Source organism: Somniosus microcephalus, unplaced genomic scaffold (assembly GCF_052327205.1).
Source record: "Somniosus microcephalus isolate GS21.2 unplaced genomic scaffold, FLI_Smic_1.0 unresolved_chr7, whole genome shotgun sequence".
Taxonomy (NCBI): Eukaryota; Metazoa; Chordata; class Chondrichthyes; order Squaliformes; family Somniosidae; genus Somniosus; species Somniosus microcephalus.
The window spans coordinates 10,788,189-10,813,112 of NW_028225185.1; the positions used below are offsets into that span (position 1 = coordinate 10,788,189).

At 56.8% G+C, this 24,924-nt stretch overlaps 1 protein-coding gene across 1 annotated transcript in view; it reads right to left on the reverse strand.

Moving 5' to 3' along the window:
- Positions 1–409: 409 nt before the first annotated feature.
- LOC147086524 (uncharacterized) overlaps positions 410–24,924 on the reverse strand; it is a 121,737-nt gene continuing 97,222 nt past the window's right edge. The window contains exon 8 of the mRNA XM_085978263.1: positions 410–3,342. Within this exon, the coding sequence (XP_085834389.1) occupies positions 3,260–3,342 (83 nt within the window). The 3' untranslated portion in view covers positions 410–3,259. The remainder of the gene's footprint in view (positions 3,343–24,924) is intronic.

Consider the following 24,924-nt stretch of genomic DNA (forward strand, 5'->3'; position numbering starts at 1 on the left):
CTGGGAGTGTTTGATGGGACAGTGTAGAGGGAGCTTTACTCTCTATCTAACCCGTGTTGTACCTGCCCTGGGAGTGTTTGATGGGACAGTGTAGAGGGAGCTTTACTCTGTATCTAGCCCGTGCTGTACCTGCCCTGGGAGTGTTTGATGGGACAGTGTAGAGGGTGCGTTAACCTATTCTGAGCTTGATCAGTGTGTCGGCTTGATATTAGGCACTTGGATCACTCGTCAAATGCAGGCACGGACGCAGAATGACCCAGCGATACTGAAATCCATCAACACTGAAATCGCAAACAGGCTGGAAATACACAGCAGGCTCGGTCAGCGTTTGAAAATGAAAAGGCTGGTTGATTTCCCAGTCGAACTCGACGTCTGCGTAACGGCAGTGTGTGAAGAAACAGACTGCTGGTGGAGAGCAGATTTACTTTATTAAACTCGAAGCCTATTAGAACATGTAAGAACAGCTACCAATTGGTCCTTTATTGCATAAATGAAAAATCCAAAATTACATTATTGTTTTTTAAAAAAAAATCATGGCACAACAAATTTAATTCTGCTTGAGGGAAGATCCATACATTGTTTTGGCTCAAGAACAGATCAGACATTTTTCAAATCCAGACTCCCCTCGCACAGGAGGAGAAGGGTCCAATTTTAATTTTTTTTAATACACAGTTTCAAATAAATATATTCTTTTTATATTTAAGACCTGCATTATAAAAATATCACAGCTGTTTCTCAAAAAAAGAGTTGTGTCAGACCTGACCAGGCGCTTGCTTTATATACTTTTAAATAGAGAAAGCTTTCGCAGGACCGACGAGAATGAGAGAGAGAGAGAGCGCGAGTGATCGGAAAGCAATGATGAAGGAAGGGGGAAGGGAGATGTGGGCAATGCTGGCTTGTTATCTGTTCCCAAGTACCCCTGAGTATTGTCACATCCCGACGCCCAGAGTCGGTGCAGAGAGGGAATGGATATATTTCAGCAATAATGGCTGTCCTATGAGAGAATGGGCCCATTTATACTCTCTGGAGTTCAGAAGAATGGGAGGTGATCTCATTGAAACATATCAGATTCTGAGGGGGATTGACAGGGTAGATGCTGAGAGGATGTTTCCCCCCTGGCTGGAGAGTCTAGAACCAGGGGTCACAGTCTCAGGATAAGGGGTCGGCCATTGAGGACTGAGATGAGGAGGAATTTCTTCACTCAGAGGGTGGTGAATCTTTGGAATTCGCTGCCCCAAAGGGCTGTGTCATCGAGTACAGGAAACTCCCTTTTTACCGGCTTCTAAAATAACCAGAAATCTCTCTTAACTGGCAAAATTCAGGAGTAGGTTCAGGTAAGTTTTACTGTATATTAGTGGCCGTGTAACCGGGACTCCTGGGTCTGTGGCCGTATAACCGGGGTTCCTGCACCTGTGGCTATGCAACAGGGACGCCTGGATCTGTGGCCGTGTACGGGGCTCTCGTAGCATGGTAAGTATACCTCTCTGTAATCCAGACTTTTTGATCAACCGGCACCACGCCGGTCCCGGATTAAAAAAGAGTTTCCTGTATATTCAAGACTGAGGTCGATAGATTTTTGGACTCTCGGGGAATCGAGGGATATGGGGATCGGGTGGGAAAGTGGAGTTGAGGTCGATGATCAGCCGCGATCTTATTGAATGGCCTGAGCAGGCGCGAGGGGCCGAATGGCCGACTCCCGCTCCTGATTCTTACGTTCTGATACCTGTGCGAAGTCCTGCTACGATCGCACGGGGTGGGGCAGTGATACACAGTGAACAACTCCTGGCTGCCAATCTCCAGCCTAATCCAGAGGATCTGTGCTATAGTTTGTGAATCGAAGCTGCAAGTTTAACTAGCCCAAACTGGCTGAAATAATCACAGCTCAAATTGGAACAGTGCAGAGGGAGCGTGACTCTGGGAATTCTCAATCCTGACAAGGGAAGGTGTTAATTTCCCCTGGCACTGGAGTCTCTCGCCTTGATTGGCCTGAAATTCACACAGAATATAACGTGCTGTCGGGTGATTCGCAGAATAACAACCCTTGATGGACCTGCTCTGGCAGTAGGATAGATTGGAGAGGCTGGGGGTGTTTTCTTTGGAACGGAGGAGGCTGAGGGGAGATTTAATTGAGGTGTATAAAATTGAGAGGGGCCTGGATAGAGTGGAGAGGAAGGACCGATTTCCCTGAGCAGAGAGAGGTCAATAACCAGGGGGCAGAGATTGAAAGTAATTGGGAGAAGGATTAGCGGGGAGTTGAGGAGAACTTTTCTCACCCAGAGGGTGGTGGGGGTCTGGAACTCACTGCCTGAAAGGGTGGTCGAGGCAGAAACCCTCATCACATTTAAAAAGTACTTGGATATGCACCTGAAGTGCCGGAACCTACAGGGCTACGGACCAAGATCTGGAAAGTGGGATTAGGCTGGGTGGCTCCTTTTCGGCCGGTGCGGACACGATGGGTCGAACGGGCTCCTTCTGTGCCGCAGATTTCGGGGGGGGCCCGGGAGCCTGCACAAGGGAGGGTGGGGGGGGGGGGGGAGGAGGAAAGAGAAGTCCGTTGGAGCCGGATTCAGATCCTGAACCTGGAGGTGAAGGGTCCCGTCAGGAACGTTCCCCTTTCAGCGGCATTTTGAACGGGCGGCGCTGCCCCTTAAAGGGGGCCGGGCACACAAAAAATGAAAGGGAACATCACCAGTCAGTGACCCACTGCACCGCTACCCCGAGAATGCCACCCAGAGCTACTGGAATTCTTTCAAACACCGATTCTCTTCTGATCCCCCGCTCCCCAGATCACTTGAGATTTACTTAGAACCCATCGGACCGCCCCCCCACCTCTGAACAGTCCTCTGGTGTCATGGCAGATCCACTCGTTTGACGGGGTTGGTGGGTTGACGCGCTCCCATAGTTAAGTGACCCGCTTCCGCTCCCCAGCAGCAGATATGTGGCAGAGAGGTGAATAAACACACGGCGCCCCGGGAATGCTCCAGTCCATCAGAAAGACGCGGACGTCTGCAGAATTTTAAACATTATTGAGTTAGTAAATTGCCCGCTTGGCTCAGCGATTCCCACTCGCTGGCGACCTCTCATCCTTTGTCCGCCTCCTCCACCTCTTTCAATGGTGCATTGACGACATTGGCGACATGGATGAGATGGCCTTTGGCACAGGGGTTAAAGAGCACAGAGAAAGGGAGGCGGGGGGGGGCGCGGGGGAAGAGAGAGAGGAAGACATGGCAAGCCAGGCGACGATGCGAATGGTGGCACTTCATAAATTGTGGAGTTCCTGCATGGTCTGATCCAACATCCGGTGCATGTCCAGGTTCTCCTCCTTTGTCTGCGAGAATTTATCTGCAGGAAGAAGGGGGAACAAGACACGAGAGACGAGAGTTAAAAGTGGCGCCAACAAAGCTGCTCGTCTGAACTGTGGCGTAACAGCAATCTCCTCGCCTCTGCGCAGGAGGTCAACTTGCTTTTTTTTTTAAAAAAAGCACACGGTTGTACAGGGCCTTGGTGAGACCACACCTTGAGTATTGTGTGCAGTTTTGGTCGCCTTATCTGAGGAAGGATGTTCTTGCCATGGAGGGAGTGCAGCGAAGATTCACCAGGCTGATACCTGGGATGGCAGGAATGACGTACGAGGAGAGATTGGGTCGATTGAGCTTATACTCGCTGGAGTTTAGAAGAATGAGAGGGGATCTCATTGAAACTTATAAAATTCTAACAGGACTAGACAGACTAGATGCAGGAAGGATGTTCCCGATGGCCGGGGAGTCCAGAACCAGGGGTCACAGTCTAAGGATAAGGGGTAAGCCATTTAGGACAGAGATGAGGAGGAATTTCTTCACCCAGAGAGAGTGGTGAACCTGTGGAATTCTCTACCACAGAAGGCAGTAGAGGCCAATTCATTAAATATATTCAAGAAGGAGTTAGATATATTTCTTAAGGCTAAAGGGATCAAGGGATATGGGGGAGAAAGCAGGGACAGGGTACTGAGCTTGGATGATCAGGCATGATCTCATTGAATGGCGGAACAGGCTCGAGGGGCCGAATGGCCAACTCCTGCTCCTATCTTCCATGTTTCTATATTTCTATGTCCTTGTTTATAAATAGAGGCAGAGCATACAAAAGCCAAGAATTTACACTAAACCTTTATAAATCACCGGTTAGGCCCCAGCTGGATTATTGTGTCCAATTCTGGGCACCGCACTTTAGGAAGGATGTCGAGTCCTTGGAGAGGGTGCGGAGGAGATTTACTGGAATGGTCCCAGGGGATGAGGGACTTCAGTTGTTGTGGAGAGACTGGAGAAGCTGGGGTTGTTCTCCTTAGAGCAGAGAAGGCTAAGGGGAGATTTAATCGAGGTGTTCAAAATCATGAAGGGTTTTGATAATAGTAAATGAGGAGAAACTTTTTCCAGCGGGCGGGAGGGTCGGTAACCAGAGGGCACAGATTTAAGATAATTGGCAAAAGAACCAGAGGGGGAGATGAGGAGAATGTTTTTTACGCAGCGAGTTGTTGTGATCTGGAACGCGCTGCCTGAAAGGGCGGTGGGAGCAGATTCAATAGTAACTTTCAAAAGGGAATTGGAGAAATACTTGAAGGGGGGAAAATTCACAGGGTTGTGGGGAAAGAGCAAGGGGGGAGTGGGACTAATTGGGGAGCTCGTTCAAAGAGCCGGCACAGGCACGATGGGCCGAATGGCCTCCTCCTAGGAGCTGGTGGGTTCTAGGCCCACTCCGGGACTTCAGCGTCAATATCTTCCGAACGTTTGTGCGCCAGGGACCCCCCCCCCCCCCCCTTACAGACGATGATGTGCTCATGGACACTCCTTTGTCCGACCTTCTGGCAGCTAGTGTCGGCCACCCACAGCAGGACAGTGCTGCCATCGCAGAAAGTATGCTGTTAATATTAACGTGGAGCAACGGAAATAACGTGCTGGCAAATCAACAAACACAGAAAAAGATTCAGAAATGTGTCGGCATTCCTGGGATCCCATCGTGAAACCCCCTACAACCCAGTCTGAAACCCTGGCTACCACCGGCCTCCCAATACTAGAAACATTCACTCCCTCCACCACCGGCGCACCGTGGCTGCAGTGTGTACCATCTACAAGATGCACTGCAGCAACTCGCCAAGGCTTCTTCGGCAGCACCTCCCAAACCCGCCACCTCTTCCACCTAGAAGGACAAGGGCAGCAGGCGCGTGGGAACACCACCACCTCCAAGTTCCCCTCCGAGTCACACACACCATCCCGACTTGGAAATATATCGGCCGTTCCTTCATCGTCGCTGGGTCAAAATCCTGGAACTCCCTCCCTAACAGCACTGTGGGAGCACCTTCACCACACGGACTGACGTAAGAAAACTACTAGGCACTTGGTCTAAGCGTTAAACAAAGCTAATCAACTGTTTTACAACATGGAGGTCTAGTTGTGTCCTTCACTAGTTCCTGTTAAAGAATGTCCTGAGCAAGCTGGGCCCGTGCCCGAGTATTTATACTCTCCCTGGACAGCGCCACCAGCAGGCCGCCCAGTATTATTTCATAAGTCATTTCCACATGAATAACAAGATTCATGTCATGGACTGCAGCGGTTCAAGGCGGCGGCTCACCACCACCTTCTCAAGGGTAACTAGGGATGGGGCGATAAATGCCGGCCTTGCCAGCGACGCCCAGATCCCGTGAATAAAATTTAAAAAAACCTGAAGCTAAATACCTCAGCAGCACACACTGTACCTTCTAGTACGCAGGGTAACAGCCAAGTAACAGCACAGTCCTGGCCAAACATTTCGAAATCCCTCAACCAACCCCACCAACAACAGGTTGCTTGGCCATTCATTTCATTTGCTGCTTGTGAGAGCTTGCTGTGCGCATATTGGCTGCCGCCTTTGCCAACATAATACGCTTCGATACAAATTATTTGGCTGTAAAACACCGAGGACATGAAAGACTCTTTGTAACTGTGCACAGTTCTGGTTTCCATATTACAAAAAGGATAGAGGCGCAATGGGGAAGATGCAAAAAAGATTGACAAGGACGATACCAGAACTGAGAAGTTAGAACTATCGGGAAAGATTGAACCGGCGGGGGCTCTTTTCTCCAGAAAGGAGAAGGCTGAGGGGTGACCTGATCGAGGTCTAAGATTATGAAAGGTTTCGATAGGGTAGATGTAGAGAAGATGTTTCCACTTGTGGGGGAGACCAGAACTAGGGGCCATCAATATAAGAGAGTCACTAATAAATCCAATCGGGAATTCGGGAGAAACTTCTTTACCCAGAGAGTGGTGAGAATGTGGAACTCGCTGCCACAGGGAGTGGTTGAGGTGAAGAGCGTCGATGCATTTAAGGGGAGGCTGGATAAACACACGAGGGAGAAAGGAATAGAAGGATAGGGTGATAGGGTGAGATAGAGGGGGTGGGAGGAGGCTCGTGTGGAGCATAAACACCGGCACGGGGCAGATGGGCCGAATGGCCTGTTTCTGGGCTGTACATTCCGTGTAATTGCAGCTGCGAGCTGCTTTTTTCTACCGGTGGACATTAATAATAAAACCCGTTGTCAAGTGATGCTTTGGACAGGTTCAACTCCACTTCCTTCTTCATCCCTTGTGAAGCCCCCCCCCGGTCTCTGCGCAGAGGCTCAGTCCCCACGGCTTGGCTGAGGGGCAGCCGACTATGACGGCAATGAACGTGATCAATGGCCGTTATTTCGGCTGGTGGATTTTGGATGGCGAGCGTGACTGGGGGGGGGGACCCCTATCAGTCATAACCACTGGGTAATTTATGTTCAATTTATCTTTCATAAACCCTCTCGACTTGACCATTCCAACGCACTCCTGGCCGGCCTCCCACGTTCTACCCGCCCTAAACATCAGCTCATCCAAAACTCCTGCTGCGCTGTGTCCTAACTCGTGCCGAGTCCCGTTCACCCATCACCCCGTGCTCGCTGACCTACATTAGCTCCCGGTTAAGCAACGCCTCGATTTAAAAATTCTCATCCTCGTTTATAAATCCCTCTCTATCTCTGTAACCTCCTCCGGCCCTACAACCCTCCGAGATCTCCGCGCTCCTCCAATTCTGGCCTCTTTCGCATCTCCCGGTTTCCATCGCTCCACCATTGGCGGCCGTGCCTTCAGCCACCTGGGTCCTAATCTCTGGAATTCCCTCCCTAAACCTCTCCGCCTCTCTCTTCCCCTTTAAGACGCTCCTTAAAACCAACCTTTCACCAAGCTTTTGGTCACCTGCCCTAATATCTCATCCTGTGTCTCGGGCTCAAATTTTGTTTGATAATCGCTCCTGTGAAGCGCCCTGGGACGTTTTACTACGTTAAAGGCGCTGTGTAAATGCAAGTTGTTGATGTTGTTAGCTAGTACTTTCGCCTCAGAAGGTCGTGGGTTCAAGTACCCACTCCAGAGCCTTGAGCCCATAATCCAGGCTTCACCCTTCAGTGTCATCAGCTCCCACTGGGCTTAATCACCCTGCTACTACGGAGGGAGCTGCACTGTCGGAGGGGCGGCACTGAGGGAGCGCCGCACTGTCGGAGGGGCGGCACCGAGGGAGCGCCGCACTGTCGGAGGGGCGGTACTGAGGCAGCGCCGCACTGTCGGAGATGCAGTACTGAGGGAGCGCCGCACTGTCGGAGGGGCGGTACTGAGGGAGCTGCACTGTCGGAGGGGCAGCACTGAGGGAGCGCCGCACTGTCGGAGGGGCGGCACCGAGGGAGCGCCGCACTGTCGGAGATGCAGTACTGAGGGAGCGCCACACTGGCGGAGGGGCGGCACTGAGGGAGCACCGCACTGGCGGAGGGGCGGTGCTGAGGGAGCGCCGCACTGTCGGAGGGGCGGCACCGAGGGAGCGCCGCACTGTCGGAGGGGCGGTACTGAGGCAGCGCCGCACTGTCGGAGATGCAGTACTGAGGGAGCGCCGCACTGTCGGAGGGGCGGTACTGAGGGAGCTGCACTGTCGGAGGGGCAGCACTGAGGGAGCGCCGCACTGTCGGAGGGGCGGCACCGAGGGAGCGCCGCACTGTCGGAGATGCAGTACTGAGGGAGCGCCACACTGGCGGAGGGGCGGCACTGAGGGAGCACCGCACTGGCGGAGGGGCGGTGCTGAGGGAGCGCCGCACTGGCGGAGGGGCGGTGCTGAGGGAGCGCCGCACTGTCGGAGGGGCAGTACTGAGGGAGCGCCGCACTGTCGGAGGGGCAGTACTGAGGGAGCACCGCACTGTCGGAGGGGCTGTCTTTCGGATGAGACGTTAAACTGAGGCCCCGTCTGCCCTCTCAGGTGGATGTAAAAGATGCCACGGTCATTACTGGAAGTAGAGCAGGGGGAGTTCTCCCCGGTGTCCTGGGGCCCATATTTATCCCTCAAACAACATCACTAAAAACAGATGATCTGGTCATCATCACATTGCTGTTTGTGGGAGCTTGCTGTGCGCAAAGAAGCTGCCATGGTTCCTACATTACAACAGTGACCACACTTGAAAAAGTACTTCATTGGCTGTAAAGTGCTTTGGGACGTCCTGAGGTCATGAAAGGTGCTGTGTAAATTCAAATTTTTTTTTCAAATATCATAAACCCACATCTTACTCAAGGGCCCCTCAGGAATGCAGTACTAAAGAGTAATAGGACGTATCTGTATCAATCCCCAACTAATCCCACTGCCCCGCTCTCTCCCCATAGCCCTGTATCAATCCCCAAACTAATCCCACTGCCCCGCTCTCCCCATAGTCCTGTATCAATCCCCAAACTAATCCCACTGCCCCGCTCTCTCCCCATAGCCCTGTATCAATCCCCAACTAACCCCACTGCCCCGCTCTCTCCCCATAGCCCTGTATCAATCCCCAACTAACCCCACTGCCCCGCTCTCTCCCCATAGCCCTGTATCAATCCCCAACTAACCCCACTGCCCCACTCTCTCCCCATAGCCCTGTATCAATCCCCAACTAACCCCACTGCCCCGCTCTCTCCCCATAGCCCTGTATCAATCCCCAACTAACCCCACTGCCCCGCTCTCTCCCCATAGCCCTGTATCAATCCCCAACTAACCCCACTGCCCCGCTCTCTCCCCATAGCCCTGTATCAATCCCCAACTATTCCCACCGCCCCGCTCTCTCCCCATAGCCCTGTATCAATCCCCAACTAATCCCACTGCCCCGCTCTCTCCCCATAGCCCTGTATCAATCCCCAAACTAATCCCACTGCCCCGCTCTCTCCCCATGGCCCTATATCAATCCCAAACTAATCCCACTGCCCCGCTCTCTCCCCATAGCCCTGTATCAATCCCCAACTAATCCCACTGCCCCGCTCTCTCCCCATAGCCCTGTATCAATCCCCAACTAATCCCACTGCCCCGCTCTCTCCCCATAGCCCTGTATCAATCCCCAAACTAACCCCACTGCCCCGCTCTCTCCCCATGGCCCTATATCAATCCCAAACTAATCCCACTGCCCCGCTCACTCCCCATGGCCCTGTATCAATCCCCAACTAATCCCACTGCCCCGCTCTCTCCCCATAGCCCCGTATTAATCCCAAACTAATCCCACTGCCCCGCTCTCTCCCCATAGCCCTGTATCAATCCCCAATTAACCCCACTGCCCCGCTCTCCCCATAGCCCTGTATCAATCCCAAAATAATCCCACTGCCCCACTCTCTCCCCATAGCCCTGTATCAATCCCAAACTAATCCCACTGCCCCGCTCTCTCCCCATAGCCCTGTATCAATCCCGAAATAATCCCACTGCCCCACTCTCTCCCCATAGCCCTGTATCAATCCCAAACTAATCCCACTGCCCCACTCTCTCCCCATAGCCCTGTATCAATCCCGAAATAATCCCACTGCCTCGCTCTCTCCCCATAGCCCTGTATCAATCCCAAACTAATCCCACTGCCCCGCTCTCTCCCCATAGCCCAGTATCAATCTGAAACTAATCCCACTGCCCCGCTCTCTCCCCAGAGCCCTGTCAATCCCAAACTAATCACACTGCCCCGCTCTCTCCCCATAGCCGTGTCAATCCTAAACTAATCCCACTGCCCCACACTCTCCCCATGGCCCTGTATCAATCCCAAATTAATCCCACTGCCCCACTGTCTCCCCATAGCCCTGTATCAATCCCCAAACAAATCCCACTGCCCCGCTCACTCCCCATGGCCCTGTATCAATCCCAAACTAACCCCACTGCCCCGCTCTCTCCACATAGCCCTGTATCAATCCCACACTAATCCCACTGCCCCGCTCTCTACCCATAGCCCTGTATCAATCCCCAAACTAATCCCACTGCCCCACTCTCTCCCCATAGCCCTGTATCAATCCCCAAACTAATCCCACTGCCCCGCTCTCTACCCATAGCCCTGTATCAATCCCCAAACTAATCCCACTGCCCCACTCTCTCCCCATAGCCCTGTATCAATCCCCAAACTAATCCCACTGCACCGCTCTCACCCCATAGCCCTGTATCAATCCCTAAACTAATCCCACTGCCCCGCTCTCTCCCCATAGCCCTGTATCAATCCCCAAACTAATCCCACTGCCCCGCTCTCTCCCCATAGCCCTGTATCAATCCCCAAACTAATCCCACTGCCCCGCTCTCTCCCCATAGCCCTGTATCAATCCCAAACTAATCCCACTGCCCCGCTCTCTCCCCATAGCCCTGTATCAATCCCCAAACTAATCCCACTGCCCCGCTCTCTACCCATAGCCCTGTATCAATCCCCAAACTAATCCCACTGCCCCACTCTCTCCCCATAGCCCTGTATCAATCCCCAAACTAATCCCACTGCCCCGATCTCTCCCCATAGCCCTGTATCAATCCGCAAACTAATCCCACTGCCCCGCTCTCCCCATAGACCTGTATCAATCCCCAAACTAATCCCACTGCCCCGCTCTCTCCCCATAGCCCTGTATCAATCCCAAACTAATCCTACTGCCCAGCTCTCTCCCCATAGCCCTCTATTGCAAATATTTATCCACTTTTCTCTTAAAAGATGCAATGATCTCTGCTCCAACAGCACTCTACATAAAGACATTTCAATCTACAAGTCTTTTTTTCCCCAAACAAAACAAAAAATAAGCCCAACTTCCTTAGAACATAGATCACGGAGACCAGGAATCCTGCGTGTTGCCCCTCTCTGTAAGGCTGGTAATCTCTGTCCCGTGTCCCGGTGACCACAACTACACATTCCACCCACAGGTAAGGAATCACCAGAACACTAGCGTCACTGAAACAGACGATCCGATCAGTATCACACTGGTATTTGTGGGAGCTTGCTGTGCGCAAATTGGCTGCCGCGTTGCCCACATTACAACACATTCGGAAAAGTACTTCATTGGCTGTAAAGTGCTTTGGGATGTCATAAAAAGGCATGCTATAAATTCAAATCTTTCTTCTCGATCTTGTCAAATCTTGCATCAATTTGGACAGAACAGATACGCCTTCGAGTCTCTGGCAAGCCAAAATGTTTTATTGAACTTCTTGACTGAATGGTTTCAAAAGGAAGACGAGGTGCATTAAAACGTGCGTTGGGGCACCGGTACAAGACACAAATTAAAAAAATTTACTACATGATTCAACAAACGAAGATAAAAATGAACGGAATACACAACTCGCAGCTTACAAGAGAAACACGAAGACAGAAAACACATTGATGAAGTCGAAAAGCAAAGTGGAAAGGCACGTTCAGGATCAGGCAAGCAGAGGGCGGGGGGGGGGGGGCAGACATGGCAGAGAGAGCGAGAGGGTCCAGATGCGAGAGCCACAAAGACGCAAGACGTAAAAGGAACGATCCGCAGTGACAGCCGAAGGAGTGAAGGGTTCTCGCCGTTCGGAGGCAACGGAATTATCTGTACGAAAGGAAGCAGGAAGAGGGGTGTGAAGACATGAACTTCAGACCCGGCTCGCAGCTGGCACACACCAACCCTCTGAGGGCCAGAGGCTCTTAGTTTTATATATATATAATACATTAGTGGTGTTCCCCAGGGGTCGGTTCTAGGACCACTGCTTTTCTTGATATATATTAATGACTTGGACGTGGGTGTACAGGGCACAGTTTCAAAATTTTGCAGATGACGCAACACTTGGAAGTATAGTCAACCGTGAGCAGGAGAGTGATAGAGTGAGGGCAGCACGGTGGCATAGTGGTTAGCACTGTTGCCTCACAGCGCCAGGGACCCGGGTTCAAATCCGGCCTCGGGTGACTGTGCAAACTCCACACAGACATTCTCCCCGTGTTTGCGTGGGTTTCCTCCGGGTGCTCCGGTTTCCTCCCACAGTCCAAAGATGTGCAGGTTAGGTTGATTGGCCGTGATAAAAAAAATTGGCCCTTAGTGTTAGGGGGGATTAAATACGTGGGGTTACGGGGATAGGGCTTGTGTGGGATGGCTGTCGGTGTAGGGACCGGGTGCTAGGGTTTGGATGATCAGCCATGATCTCGTTGAATGGCAGAGCAGGCTCGAAGGGCCGAATGGTCTACTCCTGCTCCTATCTTCTATGTTTCAAGAGGTGGAATGGGCGGACACGTGGCAGATTAAATTTAACGCAGAAAAGTGCGAAGTGATACAGTTTGGTAGAAAGAATGAAGAGAGGACATATAAACTAAAGGGTACAATCCTAAAGGGGGGTGCATGAACAGAGAGAGCTGGGGGTATGTGTGCACAAATCGTTGAAGGTGGCAGGGCAGGTTGAGAAAGCTGTTAAAAAAGCTTATGGGATCCAAACTTCCTGAACAGAGGCATAGAGTACAAATTATGATGAACCTTTATAAAACACTGGTTCGGCCTCAACTGGAGTTAGTGTCCAATTCTGGGCACCGCACTTTAGGAAGGATGGGAAGGCCTTAGGGAGGGTGTAGAAAAGATTTACGAGAATGGTACCAGGGATGAGGGACTTCAGTTACATGGAGAGACTGGAGAAGCTGGGGTTGTTCTCCTTGGAGCAGAGAAGATTGAGAGGAGATTTGATCGAGGTGTTCAAAATCATGAGGGGTCTGGACAGTGTAGATAGAGTGAAACTGTCCCCATTGGCGGAAGGGTCGAGAACCAGAGGACACAGATTTAAGGTGATTGGCAGAAGAACCAAAGCGACGTGAGGAAAAACTTGTTTAGGCAGCGAGTGGTCAGGATCTGGAATGCACTGCCTGAAAGGGTGGTGGAGGCAGACTCGATCGTGGCTTTCAAAAGGGAATTGGATAAGTACCTGAAGGAAAAAAGGTTTGCAGGGCTACGGGGAAAGGGTGGGGGAGTGGGACTAGCTGAAGTGCTCTTGTAGAGAGCCGGCACGGGCTCGACGGGCCGAATGGTCTCCTGCTGTGCTGTAACCATTCTACGATTCTATATAAATATATATCGCTCAGATGGGCTGAAATGTGACAGAGGAAGCGTGACAAGAAACAGGACACTATTAATACATTGCATGAGTATGTAGTGGACACCAATTGGAGCAACCACTCCTTTTTAAATTTGCACCGTCTCTTCCGCTCTCTGCCCCAGGTAATTTTTGTACTGGTCCGGGTAAGGGATGTCCCACCTCGCACCCTCCTTCAACTTGAGCTCATCCCAAACTCAGCTTCCCTCCCGTGTCCTAACTCGCACCCAGTCCCGTTCACCCATCACCCCCTGTGCTCACTGCCCCGTGTCCTAACTCACACCCAGTCCCGTTCACCCATCACCCTGTGTGATCACTGCCCCGTGTCCTAACTCACACCCAGTCCCGTTCATCCATCACCCCCTGTGCTCACTGCCCCGTGTCCTAACTCGCACCCAGTCCCGTTCACCCATCACCCCCTGTGCTCACTGCCCCGTGTCCTAACTCACACCCAGTCCCGTTCACCCATGACCCCCGGGCTCATTGCCCCGTGTCCTAACTCACACCGAGTCCCGTTCAGCCATCACCCCGTGCTCACTGCCCCGTGTCCTAACTCACACCCAGTCCCGTTCACCCATCACCCCGTGCTCACTGCCCCGTGTCCTAACTCACACCCAGTCCCGTTCACCCATCACCCCGTGCTCACTGCCCCGTGTCCGAACTCACACCCAGTCCCGTTCACCCATCACCCCGTGCTCACTGCCCCGTGTCCTAACTCACACCCAGTCCCATTCACCCATCACCCCGTGCTCACTGCCCCGTGTCCTAACTCTCACCGAGTCCCGTTCACCCATCACCCCCTGTGCTCACTGCCCCATGTCCTAACTCACACCCAGTCCCGTTCACCCATCACCCCGTGCTCACTGCCCCGTGTCCTAACACTCACCCAGTCCCGTTCACCCATCACCCCCTGTGCTCACTGCCCCGTGTCCTAACTCACACCCAGTCCCGTTCACCCATCACCGCCTGTGCTCACTGCCCCGTGTCCTAACTCACACCCAGTCCTGTTCACCCATCACCCCCTGTGCTCACTGCCCCGTGTCCTAACTCACACCCAGTCCCGTTCACCCATCACCCACTGTGCTCACTGCCCCGTGTCCTAACTCGCACCCAGTCCCGTTCACCCATCACCCCGTGCTCACTGCCCCGTGTCCTAACTCACACCCAGTCCCGTTCACCCATCACCCCGTGCTCACTGCCCCGTGTCCTAACTCGCACCCAGTCCCGTTCACCCATCACCCCGTGCTCACTGCCCCGTGTCCTAACTCACACCCAGTCCCGTTCACCCATCACCCCCTGTGCTCACTGCCCCGTGTCCTAACTCGCACCGAGTCCCGTTCACCCATCACCCCGTGCTCAGTGCCCCGTGTCCTAACTCGCACCCAGTCCCGTTCACCCATCACCCCGTGCTCACTGCCCCGTGTCCTAACTCGCACCCAGTCCCGTTCACCCATCACCCCGTGCTCACTGCCCCGTGTCCTAACTCACACCCAGTCCCGTTCACCCATCACCCCGTGCTCACTGCCCCGTGTCCTAACTCGCACCCAGTCCCGTTCACCCATCACCCCGTGCTCAGTGCCCCGTGTCCTAACTCGCACCGAGTCCCGTTCACCCATCACACCGTGCTCAGTGCCCCGTGTCCTAACTCGCACCCAGTCCCGTTCACCCATCACCCCGTGCTCACTGCCCCGTGTCCTAACTCACACCCAGTCCCGTTCACCCATCACCCCGTGCTCACTGCCCCGTGTCCTAACTCGCACCCAGTCCCGTTCACCCATCACCCCGTGCTCACTGCCCCGTGTCCTAACTCACACCCAGTCCCGTTCACCCATCACCCCCTGTGCTCACTGCCCCGTGTCCTAACTCGCACCGAGTCCCGTTCACCCATCACCCCGTGCTCAGTGCCCCGTGTCCTAACTCACACCGAGTCCCGTTCACCCATCACCCCGTGCTCACTGCCCCGTGTCCTAACTCACACCCAGTCCCGTTCACCCATCACCCCGTGCTCACTGCCCCGTGTCCTAACTCACACCCAGTCCCGTTCACCCATCACCCCGTGCTCACTGCCCCGTGTCCTAACTCGCACCCAGTCCCGTTCACCCATCACCCCGTGCTCACTGCCCCGTGTCCTAACTCACACTGAGTCCCGTTCACCCATCGCCCCGTGCTCACTGCCCCGTGTCCTAACTCACACCCAGTCCCGTTCACCCATCACCCCCTGTGCTCACTGCCCCGTGTCCTAACTCACACCCAGTCCCGTTCACCCATCGCCCCGTGCTCACTGCCCCGTGTCCTAACTCGCACCCAGTCCCATTCACCCATCACCCCCTGTGCTCACTGCCCGTGTCCTCACTCACACCCAGTCCCGTTCGCCCATCACCCCGTGCTCACTGCCCCGTGTCCTAACTCACACCCAGTCCCGTTCACCCATCACCCCCTGTGCTCACTGCCCCGTGTCCTAACTCACACCCAGTCCCGTTCACCCATCACCCCCTGCGCTCACTGCCCCCGTGTCCTAACTCACACCCAGTCCCGTTCACCCATCACCCCCTGTGCTCACTGCCCCGTGTCCTAACTCACACCCAGTCCCGTTCACCCATCACCCCGTGCTCACTGCCCCGTGTCTTAACTCACACCAAGTCCCGTTCACCCATCACCCCCTGTGCTCACTGCCCCGTGTCCTAACTCACACCGAGTCCCGTTCACCCATCACCCCGTGCTCACTGCCCCGTGTGCTAACTCACACCCAGTCCCGTTCACCCATCACCCCGTGCTCACTGTCCCGTATCCTAACTCACACCCAGTCCCGTTCACCCATCACCCCCCGTGCTCACTGCCCCGTGTCCTAACTCGCACCGAGTCCCGTTCACCCATCACCCCGTGCTCACTGCCCCGTGTCCTAACTCACACCGAGTCCCGTTCACCCATCACCCCGTGCTCACTGCCCCGTGTCCGAACTCGCACCGAGTCCCGTTCACCCATCACCCCGTGCTCACTGCCCCGTGTCCTAACTCACACCCAGTCCCGTTCACCCATCACCCCGTGCTCACTGCCCCGTGTCCTAACTCGCACCGAGTCCCGTTCACCCATCACCCCGTGCTCACTGCCCCGTGTCCTAACTCACACCCAGTCCCGTTCACCCATCACCCCCTGTGCTCACTGCCCCGTGTCCAAACTCACACCCAGTCCCATTCACCCATCACCCCGTGCTCACTGCCCCGTGTCCTAACTCACACCGAGTCCCGTTCACCCATCACCCCCTGTGCTCACTGCCCCGTGTCCTAACTCACACCCAGTCCTGTTCACCCATCACCCCCTGTGCTCACTGCCCCGTGTCCTAAGTCACACCCAGTCCCGTTCACCCATCACCCCCTGTGCTCACTGCCCCGTGTCCTAACTCACACCCAGTCCCGTTCACCCATCACCCCCTGTGCTCACTGCCTTGTGTCCTAACTCTCACCCAGTCCCGTTCACCCATCACCCCGTGCTCACTGCCCCGAGTCCTAACTCACACCCAGTCCCGTTCACCCATCACCACCTGTGCTCACTGCCCCGTGTCCTAACTCACACCCAGTCCCGTTCACCCATCACCACCTGTGCTCACTGCCCAGTGTCCTAACTCACACCCAGTCCCGTTCACCCATCACCACCTGTGCTCACTGCCCAGTGTCCTAACTCACACCCAGTCCCGTTCACCCATCACCCCGTGCTCACTGCCCGTGTTCTCACCCACACCCAGTCCCGTTCGCCCATCACCCCCTGCGCTCACTGCCCCGTCCTAACTCACACACAGTCCCGATCACCCATCACCCCCTGTGCTCACTGCCCCGTGTCCTAACTCACACCCAGTCCCGTTCACCCATCACCCCCTGTGCTCACTGCCCCGTGTCCTAACTCACACCCAGTCCCGATCACCCATCACCCCCTGTGCTCACTGCCCCGTGTCCTAACTCACACCCAGTCCCGTTCACCCATCACCCCCTGTGCTCACTGCCCCGTGTCCTAACTCACACCCAGTCCCGTTCACCCATCACCCCCCCTGTGCTCACTGCCCCGTGCCCTAACTCACACCCAGTCCCGTTCACTCATCACCCCTTGTGCTCACTGCCCCGTGTCCTAACTCACACCCAGTCCCGTTCACCCATCACCCCCTGTGCTCACTGCCCCGTGTCCTAACTCACACCAAGTCCCGTTCACCCATCACCCCCTGTGCTCACTGCCCCGTGTCCTAACTCACACCCAGTCCCGTTCACCCATCACCCCGTGCTCACTGCCCCGTGTCCTAACTCACACCCAGTCCCGTTCACCCATCACCCCGTGCTCACTGCCCCGTGTCCTAACTCACACCCAGTCCCGTTCGCCCATCACCCCCTGCGCTCACTGCCCCGTCCTAACTCACACCCAGTCCTGTTCACCCATCACCCCCTGTGCTCACTGCCCCGTGTCCTAACTCACACCCAGTCCCGTTCACCCATCACCCCCTGTGCTCACTGCCCCGTGTCCTAACTCACACCCAGTCCTGTTCACCCATCACCCCGTGCTCACTGCCCCGTGTCCTAACTCGCACCCAGTCCCGTTCACCCATCATCCCGTGCTCACTGCCCCGTGTCCAAACTCACACCCAGTCCCGTTCACCCATCACCCCGTGCTCACTGCCCCGTGTCCTAACTCACACCCAGTCCCGTTCACCCATCACCCCGTGCTCACTGCCCCGTGTCCTAACTCACACCCAGTCCCGTTCACCCATCATCCCGTGCTCACTGCCCCGTGTCCAAACTCACACCCAGTCCTGTTCACCCATCACCCCGTGCTCACTGCCCCGTGTCCTAACTCACACCGAGTCCCGTTCACCCATCACCCCGTGCTCACTGCCCCGTGTCCGAACTCACACCCAGTCCCGTTCAACCATCACCCCGTGCTCACTGCCCCGTGTCCTAACTCGCACCCAGTCCCGTTCACCCATCATCCCGTGCTCACTGCCCCGTGTCCAAACTCACACCCAGTCCCGTTCACCCATCACCCCGTGCTCACTGCCCCGTGTCCTAACTCACACCCAGTCCCGTTCACCCATCATCCCGTGCTCACTGCCCCGTGTCCAAACTCACACCCAGTCCCGTTCACCCATCACCCCGTGCTCACTGCCCCGTGTCCTAACTCACACCCAGTCCCGTTCACCCATCACCCCGTGCTCACTGCCCCGTGTCCTAACTCACACCCAGTCCCGTTCACCCATCATCCCGTGCTCACTGCCCCGTGTCCAAACTCACACCCAGTCCCGTTCACCCATCACCCCGTGCTCACTGCCCCGTGTCCTAACTCGCACCCAGTCCCGTTCACCCATCACCCCGTGCTCACTGCCCCGTGTCCTAACTCACACTGAGTCCCGTTCACCCATCGCCCCCTGTGCTCACTGCCCCGTGTCCTAACTCACACTGAGTCCCGTTCACCCATCACCCCGTGCTCACTGCCCCGTGTCCTAACTCACACTGAGTCCCGTTCACCCATCACCCCCGGTGCTCACTACCCCGTGTCCTAACTCGCACCCAGTCCCGTTCACCCATCACCCCCTGTGCTCACTGCCCCGTGTCCTAACTCACACCGAGTCCCGTTCACCCATTACCCCGTGCTCACTGCCCCGTGTCCTAACTCACACCCAGTCCCGTTCACCCATCACCCCCTGTGCTCACTGCCCCGTGTCCTAACTCACACCCAGTCCCGTTCACCCATCGCCCCGTGCTCACTGCCCCGTGTCCTAACTCGCACCCAGTCCCATTCACCCATCACCCCCTGTGCTCACTGCCCGTGTCCTCACTCACACCCAGTCCCGTTCGCCCATCACCCCCTGCGCTCACTGCCCCCGTGTCCTAACTCACACCCAGTCCCGTTCACCCATCACCCCCTGTGCTCACTGCCCCGTGTCCTAACTCGCACCCAGTCCCGTTCACCCATCACCCCCTGTGCTCACTGCCCCGTGTCCTAACTCACACCCAGTCCCGTTCACCCATCACCCCGTGCTCACTGTCCCATATCCTAACTCACACCCAGTCCCGTTCACCCATCACCCCCCGTGCTCACTGCCCCGTGTCCTAACTCGCACCGAGTCCCGTTCACCCATCACCCCGTGCTCACTGCCCCGTGTCCTAACTCACACCGAGTCCCGTTCACCCATCACCCCGTGCTCACTGCCCCGTGTCCTAACTCGCACCGAGTCCCGTTCACCCATCACCCCGTGCTCACTGCCCCGTGTCCTAACTCACACCCAGTCCCGTTCACCCATCACCCCGTGCTCACTGCCCCGTGTCCTAACTCGCACCGAGTCCCGTTCACCCATCACCACCTGTGCTCACTGCCCAGTGTCCTAACTCACACCCAGTCCCGTTCACCCATCACCCCCTGTGCTCACTGCCCCGTGTCCTAACTCACACCCAGTCCCGTTCACCCATCACCCCCTGTGCTCACTGCCCCGTGTCCTAACTCGCACCCAGTCCCGTTCACCCATCACCCCGTGCTCACTGCCCCGTGTCCTAACTCACACCCAGTCCCGTTCACCCATCACCCCGTGCTCACTGCCCCGTGTCCTAACTCGCACCCAGTCCCGTTCACCCATCACCCCGTGCTCACTGCCCCGTGTCCTAACTCACACCCAGTCCCGTTCACCCATCACCCCCTGTGCTCACTGCCCCGTGTCCTAACTCACACCCAGTCCCGTTCACCCATCACCCCCTGCGCTCACTGCCCGTGTCCTAACTCACACCCAGTCCCGTTCGCCCATCACCCCCTGCGCTCACTGCCCCGTCCTAACTCACACACAGTCCCGTTCACCCATCACCCCGTGCTCACTGCCCCGTGTCCTAACTCACACCCAGTCCCGTTCACCCATCACCCCGTGCTCACTGCCCGTGTCCTAACTCACACCCAGTCCCGTTCACCCATCACCCCCTGTGCTCACTGCCCCGTGTTCTCACTCACACCCAGTCCCGTTCGCCCATCACCCCCTGCGCTCACTGCCCCGTCCTAACTCACACCCAGTCCTGTTCACCCATCACCCCCTGTGCTCACTGCCCCGTGTCCTAACTCACACCCAGTCCCGTTCACCCATCACCCCCTGTGCTCACTGCCCCGTGTCCTCACTCACACCCAGTCCCATTCACCCATCACCCTCTGTGCTCACTGCCCTGTGTCCTAACTCGCACCCAGTCCCGTTCACCCATCACCCCGTGCTCACTGCCCCGTGTCCTAACTCACACCCAGTCCCGTTCACCCATCACCCCGTGCTCACTGCCCCGTGTCCTAACTCGCACCCAGTCCCGTTCACCCATCACCCCGTGCTCACTGCCCCGTGTCCTAACTCACACCCAGTCCCATTCACCCATCACCCCCTGTGCTCACTGCCCGTGTCCTCACTCACACCCAGTCCCGTTCGCCCATCACCCCCTGCGCTCACTGCCCCCGTGTCCTAACTCACACCCAGTCCCGTTCACCCATCACCCCCTGTGCTCACTGCCCCGTGTCCTAACTCACACCCAGTCCCGTTCACCCATCACCCCGTGCTCACTGCCCCGTGTGCTAACTCACACCCAGTCCCGTTCACCCATCACCCCGTGCTCACTGTCCCGTATCCTAACTCACACCCACTCCCGTTCACCCATCACCCCCCGTGCTCACTGCCCCGTGTCCTAACTCGCACCCAGTCCCATTCACCCATCACCCGCTGTGCTCACTGCCCCGTGTCCTAACTCACACCGAGTCCCGTTCACCCATCACCCCCTGTGCTCACTGCCCCCGTGTCCTAACTCGCACCCAGTCCCATTCACCCATCACCCGCTGTGCTCACTGCCCCGTGTCCTAACTCACACCCAGTCCCGTTCACCCATCACCCCGTGCTCACTGCCCCGTGTCCTAACTCACACCCAGTCCCGTTCACCCATCACCCCCTGTGCTCACTGCCCCGTGTCCTAACTCACACCGAGTCCCGTTCACCCATCACCCCGTGCTCACTGCCCCGTGTCCTAACTCGCACCGAGTCCCGTTCACCCATCACCCCGTGCTCACTGCCCCGTGTCCTAACTCACACCCAGTCCCGTTCACCCATCACCCCCTGTGCTAACTGCCCCGTGTCCTAACTCACACCCAGTCCCGTTCACCCATCACCCCGTGCTCACTGCCCCGTGTCCTAACTCACACCCAGTCCCGTTCACCCATCACCCCCTGTGCTCACTGCCCCGTGTCCTAACTCACACCGAGTCCCGTTCACCCATCACCCCCTGTGCTCACTGCCCCGTGTCCTAAGTCACACCCAGTCCCGTTCACCCATCACCCCGTGCTCACTGTCCCGTGTCCTAACTCACACCCAGTCCCGTTCACCCATCACCCCCTGTGCTCACTGCCCCGTGTCCTCACTCACACCGAGTCCCGTTCACCCATCACCCCCTGTGCTCACTGCCCCGTGTCCTAACTCACACCTAGTCCCGTTCACCCATCACCCCGTGCTCACTGCCTTGTGTCCTAACTCTCACCCAGTCCCGTTCACCCATCACCCCGTGCTCACTGCCCCGTGTCCTAACTCACACCCAGTCCCGTTCACCCATCACCCCCTGTGCTCACTGCCCCGTGTTCTCACTCACACCCAGTCCCGTTCACCCATCACACCCTGTGCTCACTGCCCCGTGTCCTAACTCACACCCAGTCCCGTTCACCCATCACCCCGTGCTCACTGCCCGTGTCCTAACTCACACCCAGTCCCGTTCACCCATCACCCCCTGCGCTCACTGCCCGTGTCCTAACTCACACCCAGTCCCGTTCGCCCATCACCCCCTGCGCTCACTGCCCCGTCCTAACTCACACACAGTCCCGTTCACCCATCACCCCGTGCTCACTGCCCCGTGTCCTAACTCACACCCAGTCCCGTTCACCCATCACCCCGTGCTCACTGCCCGTGTCCTAACTCACACCCAGTCCCGTTCACCCATCACCCCCTGTGCTCACTGCCCCGTGTTCTCACTCACACCCAGTCCCGTTCGCCCATCACCCCCTGCGCTCACTGCCCCGTCCTAACTCACACCCAGTCCTGTTCACCCATCACCCCGTGCTCACTGCCCCGTGTCCTAACTCACACCCAGTCCTGTTCACCCATCACCCCCTGTGCTCACTGCCCCGTGTCCTAACTCACACCCAGTCCCGTTCACCCATCACCCCCTGTGCTCACTGCCCCGTGTCCTAACTCACACCCAGTCCCGTTCACCCATCACCCCTGTGCTCACTGCCCCGTGTCCTAACTCACACCCAGTCCCGTTCACCCATCACCCCCTGTGCTCACTGCCCCGTGTCCTAACTCACACCCAGTCCCGTTCACCCATCACCCCCTGTGCTCACTGCCCCGTGTCCTAACTCACACCCAGTCCTGTTCACCCATCACCCCGTGCTCACTGCCCCGTGTCCTAACTCACACCCAGTCCCGTTCACCCATCATCCCGTGCTCACTGCCCCGTGTCCAAACTCACACCCAGTCCTGTTCACCCATCACCCCGTGCTCACTGCCCCGTGTCCTAACTCACACCGAGTCCCGTTCACCCATCACCCCGTGCTCACTGCCCCGTGTCCTAACTCACACCCAGTCCCGTTCACCCATCACCCCGTGCTCACTGCCCCGTGTCCTAACTCACACCGAGTCCCGTTCACCCATCACCCCCTGTGCTCACTGCCCCGTGTCCTAACTCACACCCAGTCCCGTTCACCCATCACCCCCTGTGCTCACTGTCCCGTGTCCTAACTCACACCCAGTCCCGTTCACCCATCACCTCCTGTGCTCACTGCCCCGTGTCCTAACTCACACCCAGTCCCGTTCACCCATCACCCCCTGTGCTCACTGCCCCGTGTCCTAACTCACACCCAGTCCCGTTCACCCATCACCCCCTGTGCTCACTGCCCCGTGTCCTAACTCACACCCAGTCCCGTTCACCCATCACCCCGTGCTCACTGCCCCGTGTCCTAACTCACACCCAGTCCCGTTCACCCATCACCCCCTGTGCTCACTGCCCCGTGTCCTAACTCACACCCAGTCCCGTTCACCCATCACCCCCTGTGCTCACTGCCCCGTGTCCTAACTCACACCCAGTCCCGTTCACCCATCACCCCGTGCTCACTGCCCCGTGTCCTAACTCACACCCAGTCCCATTCACCCATCACCCCGTGCTCACTGCCCCGTGTCCTAACTCACACCCAGTCCCATTCACCCATCACCCCGTGCTCACTGCCCCGTGTCCTAACTCACACCCAGTCCCGTTCACCCATCACCCCCTGTGCTCACTGCCCCATGTCCTAACTCACACCCAGTCCCGTTCACCCATCACCCCGTGCTCACTGCCCCGTGTCCTAACTCACACCCAGTCCCGTTCACCCATCACCCCCTGCGCGCGCTGCTCCGTGTCCTAACTCACACCCAGTCCCGTTCACCCATCACCCCCTGTGCTCACTGCCCCGTGTCCTAACTCACACCCAGTCCCGTTCACCCATCACCCCCTGTGCTCACTGCCCCGTGTCCTAACTCACACCCAGTCCCGTTCACCCATTACCCCGTGCTCACTGCCCTGTGTCCTAACTCACACCCAGTCCCGTTCACCCATCACCCCGTGCTCACTGCCCCGTGTCCTAACTCGCACCCAGTCCCGTTCACCCATCACCCCGTGCTCACTGCCCCGTGTCCTAACTCACACCCAGTCCGGTTCACCCATCACCCCGTGCTCACTGCCCCGTGTCCTAACTCACACCCAGTCCCGTTCACCCATCACCCCCTGTGCTCACTGCCCCGTGTCCTAACTCACACCCAGTCCCGTTCACCCATCACCCCCTGTGCTCACTGCCCTGTGTCCTAACTCACACCCAGTCCCGTTCACCCATCACCCCGTGCTCACTGCCCCGTGTCCTAACTCGCACCCAGTCCCGTTCACCCATCACCCCGTGCTCACTGCCCCGTGTCCTAACTCGCACCCAGTCCCGTTCACCCATCACCCCCTGTGCTCACTGCCCTGTGTCCTAACTCACACCCAGTCCCGTTCACCCATCACCCCCTGTGCTCACTGCCCCGTGTCCTAACTCACACCCAGTCCCATTCACCCATCACCCCCTGTGCTCACTGCCCCGTGTCCTAACTCACACCCAGTCCCGTTCACCCATCACCCCCTGTGCTCACTGCCCCGTGTCCTAACTCACACCCAGTCCCGTTCACCCATCACCCCCTGTGCTCACTGCCCCGTGTCCTAACTCACACCCAGTCCCGTTCACCCATCACCCCCTGTGCTCACTGCCCCGTGTCCTAACTCGCACCCAGTCCCGTTCACCCATCACCCCGTGCTCACTGCCCCGTGTCCTAACTCACACCCAGTCCCGTTCACCCATCACCCCGTGCTCACTGCCCCGTGTCCTAACTCACACCCAGTCCCGTTCACCCATCACCCCCTGTGCTCACTGCCCCGTGTCCTAACTCACACCCAGTCCCGTTCACCCATCACCCCCTGTGCTCACTGCCCCGTGTCCTAACTCGCACCGAGTCCCGTTCACCCATCACCCCGTGCTCACTGCCCCGTG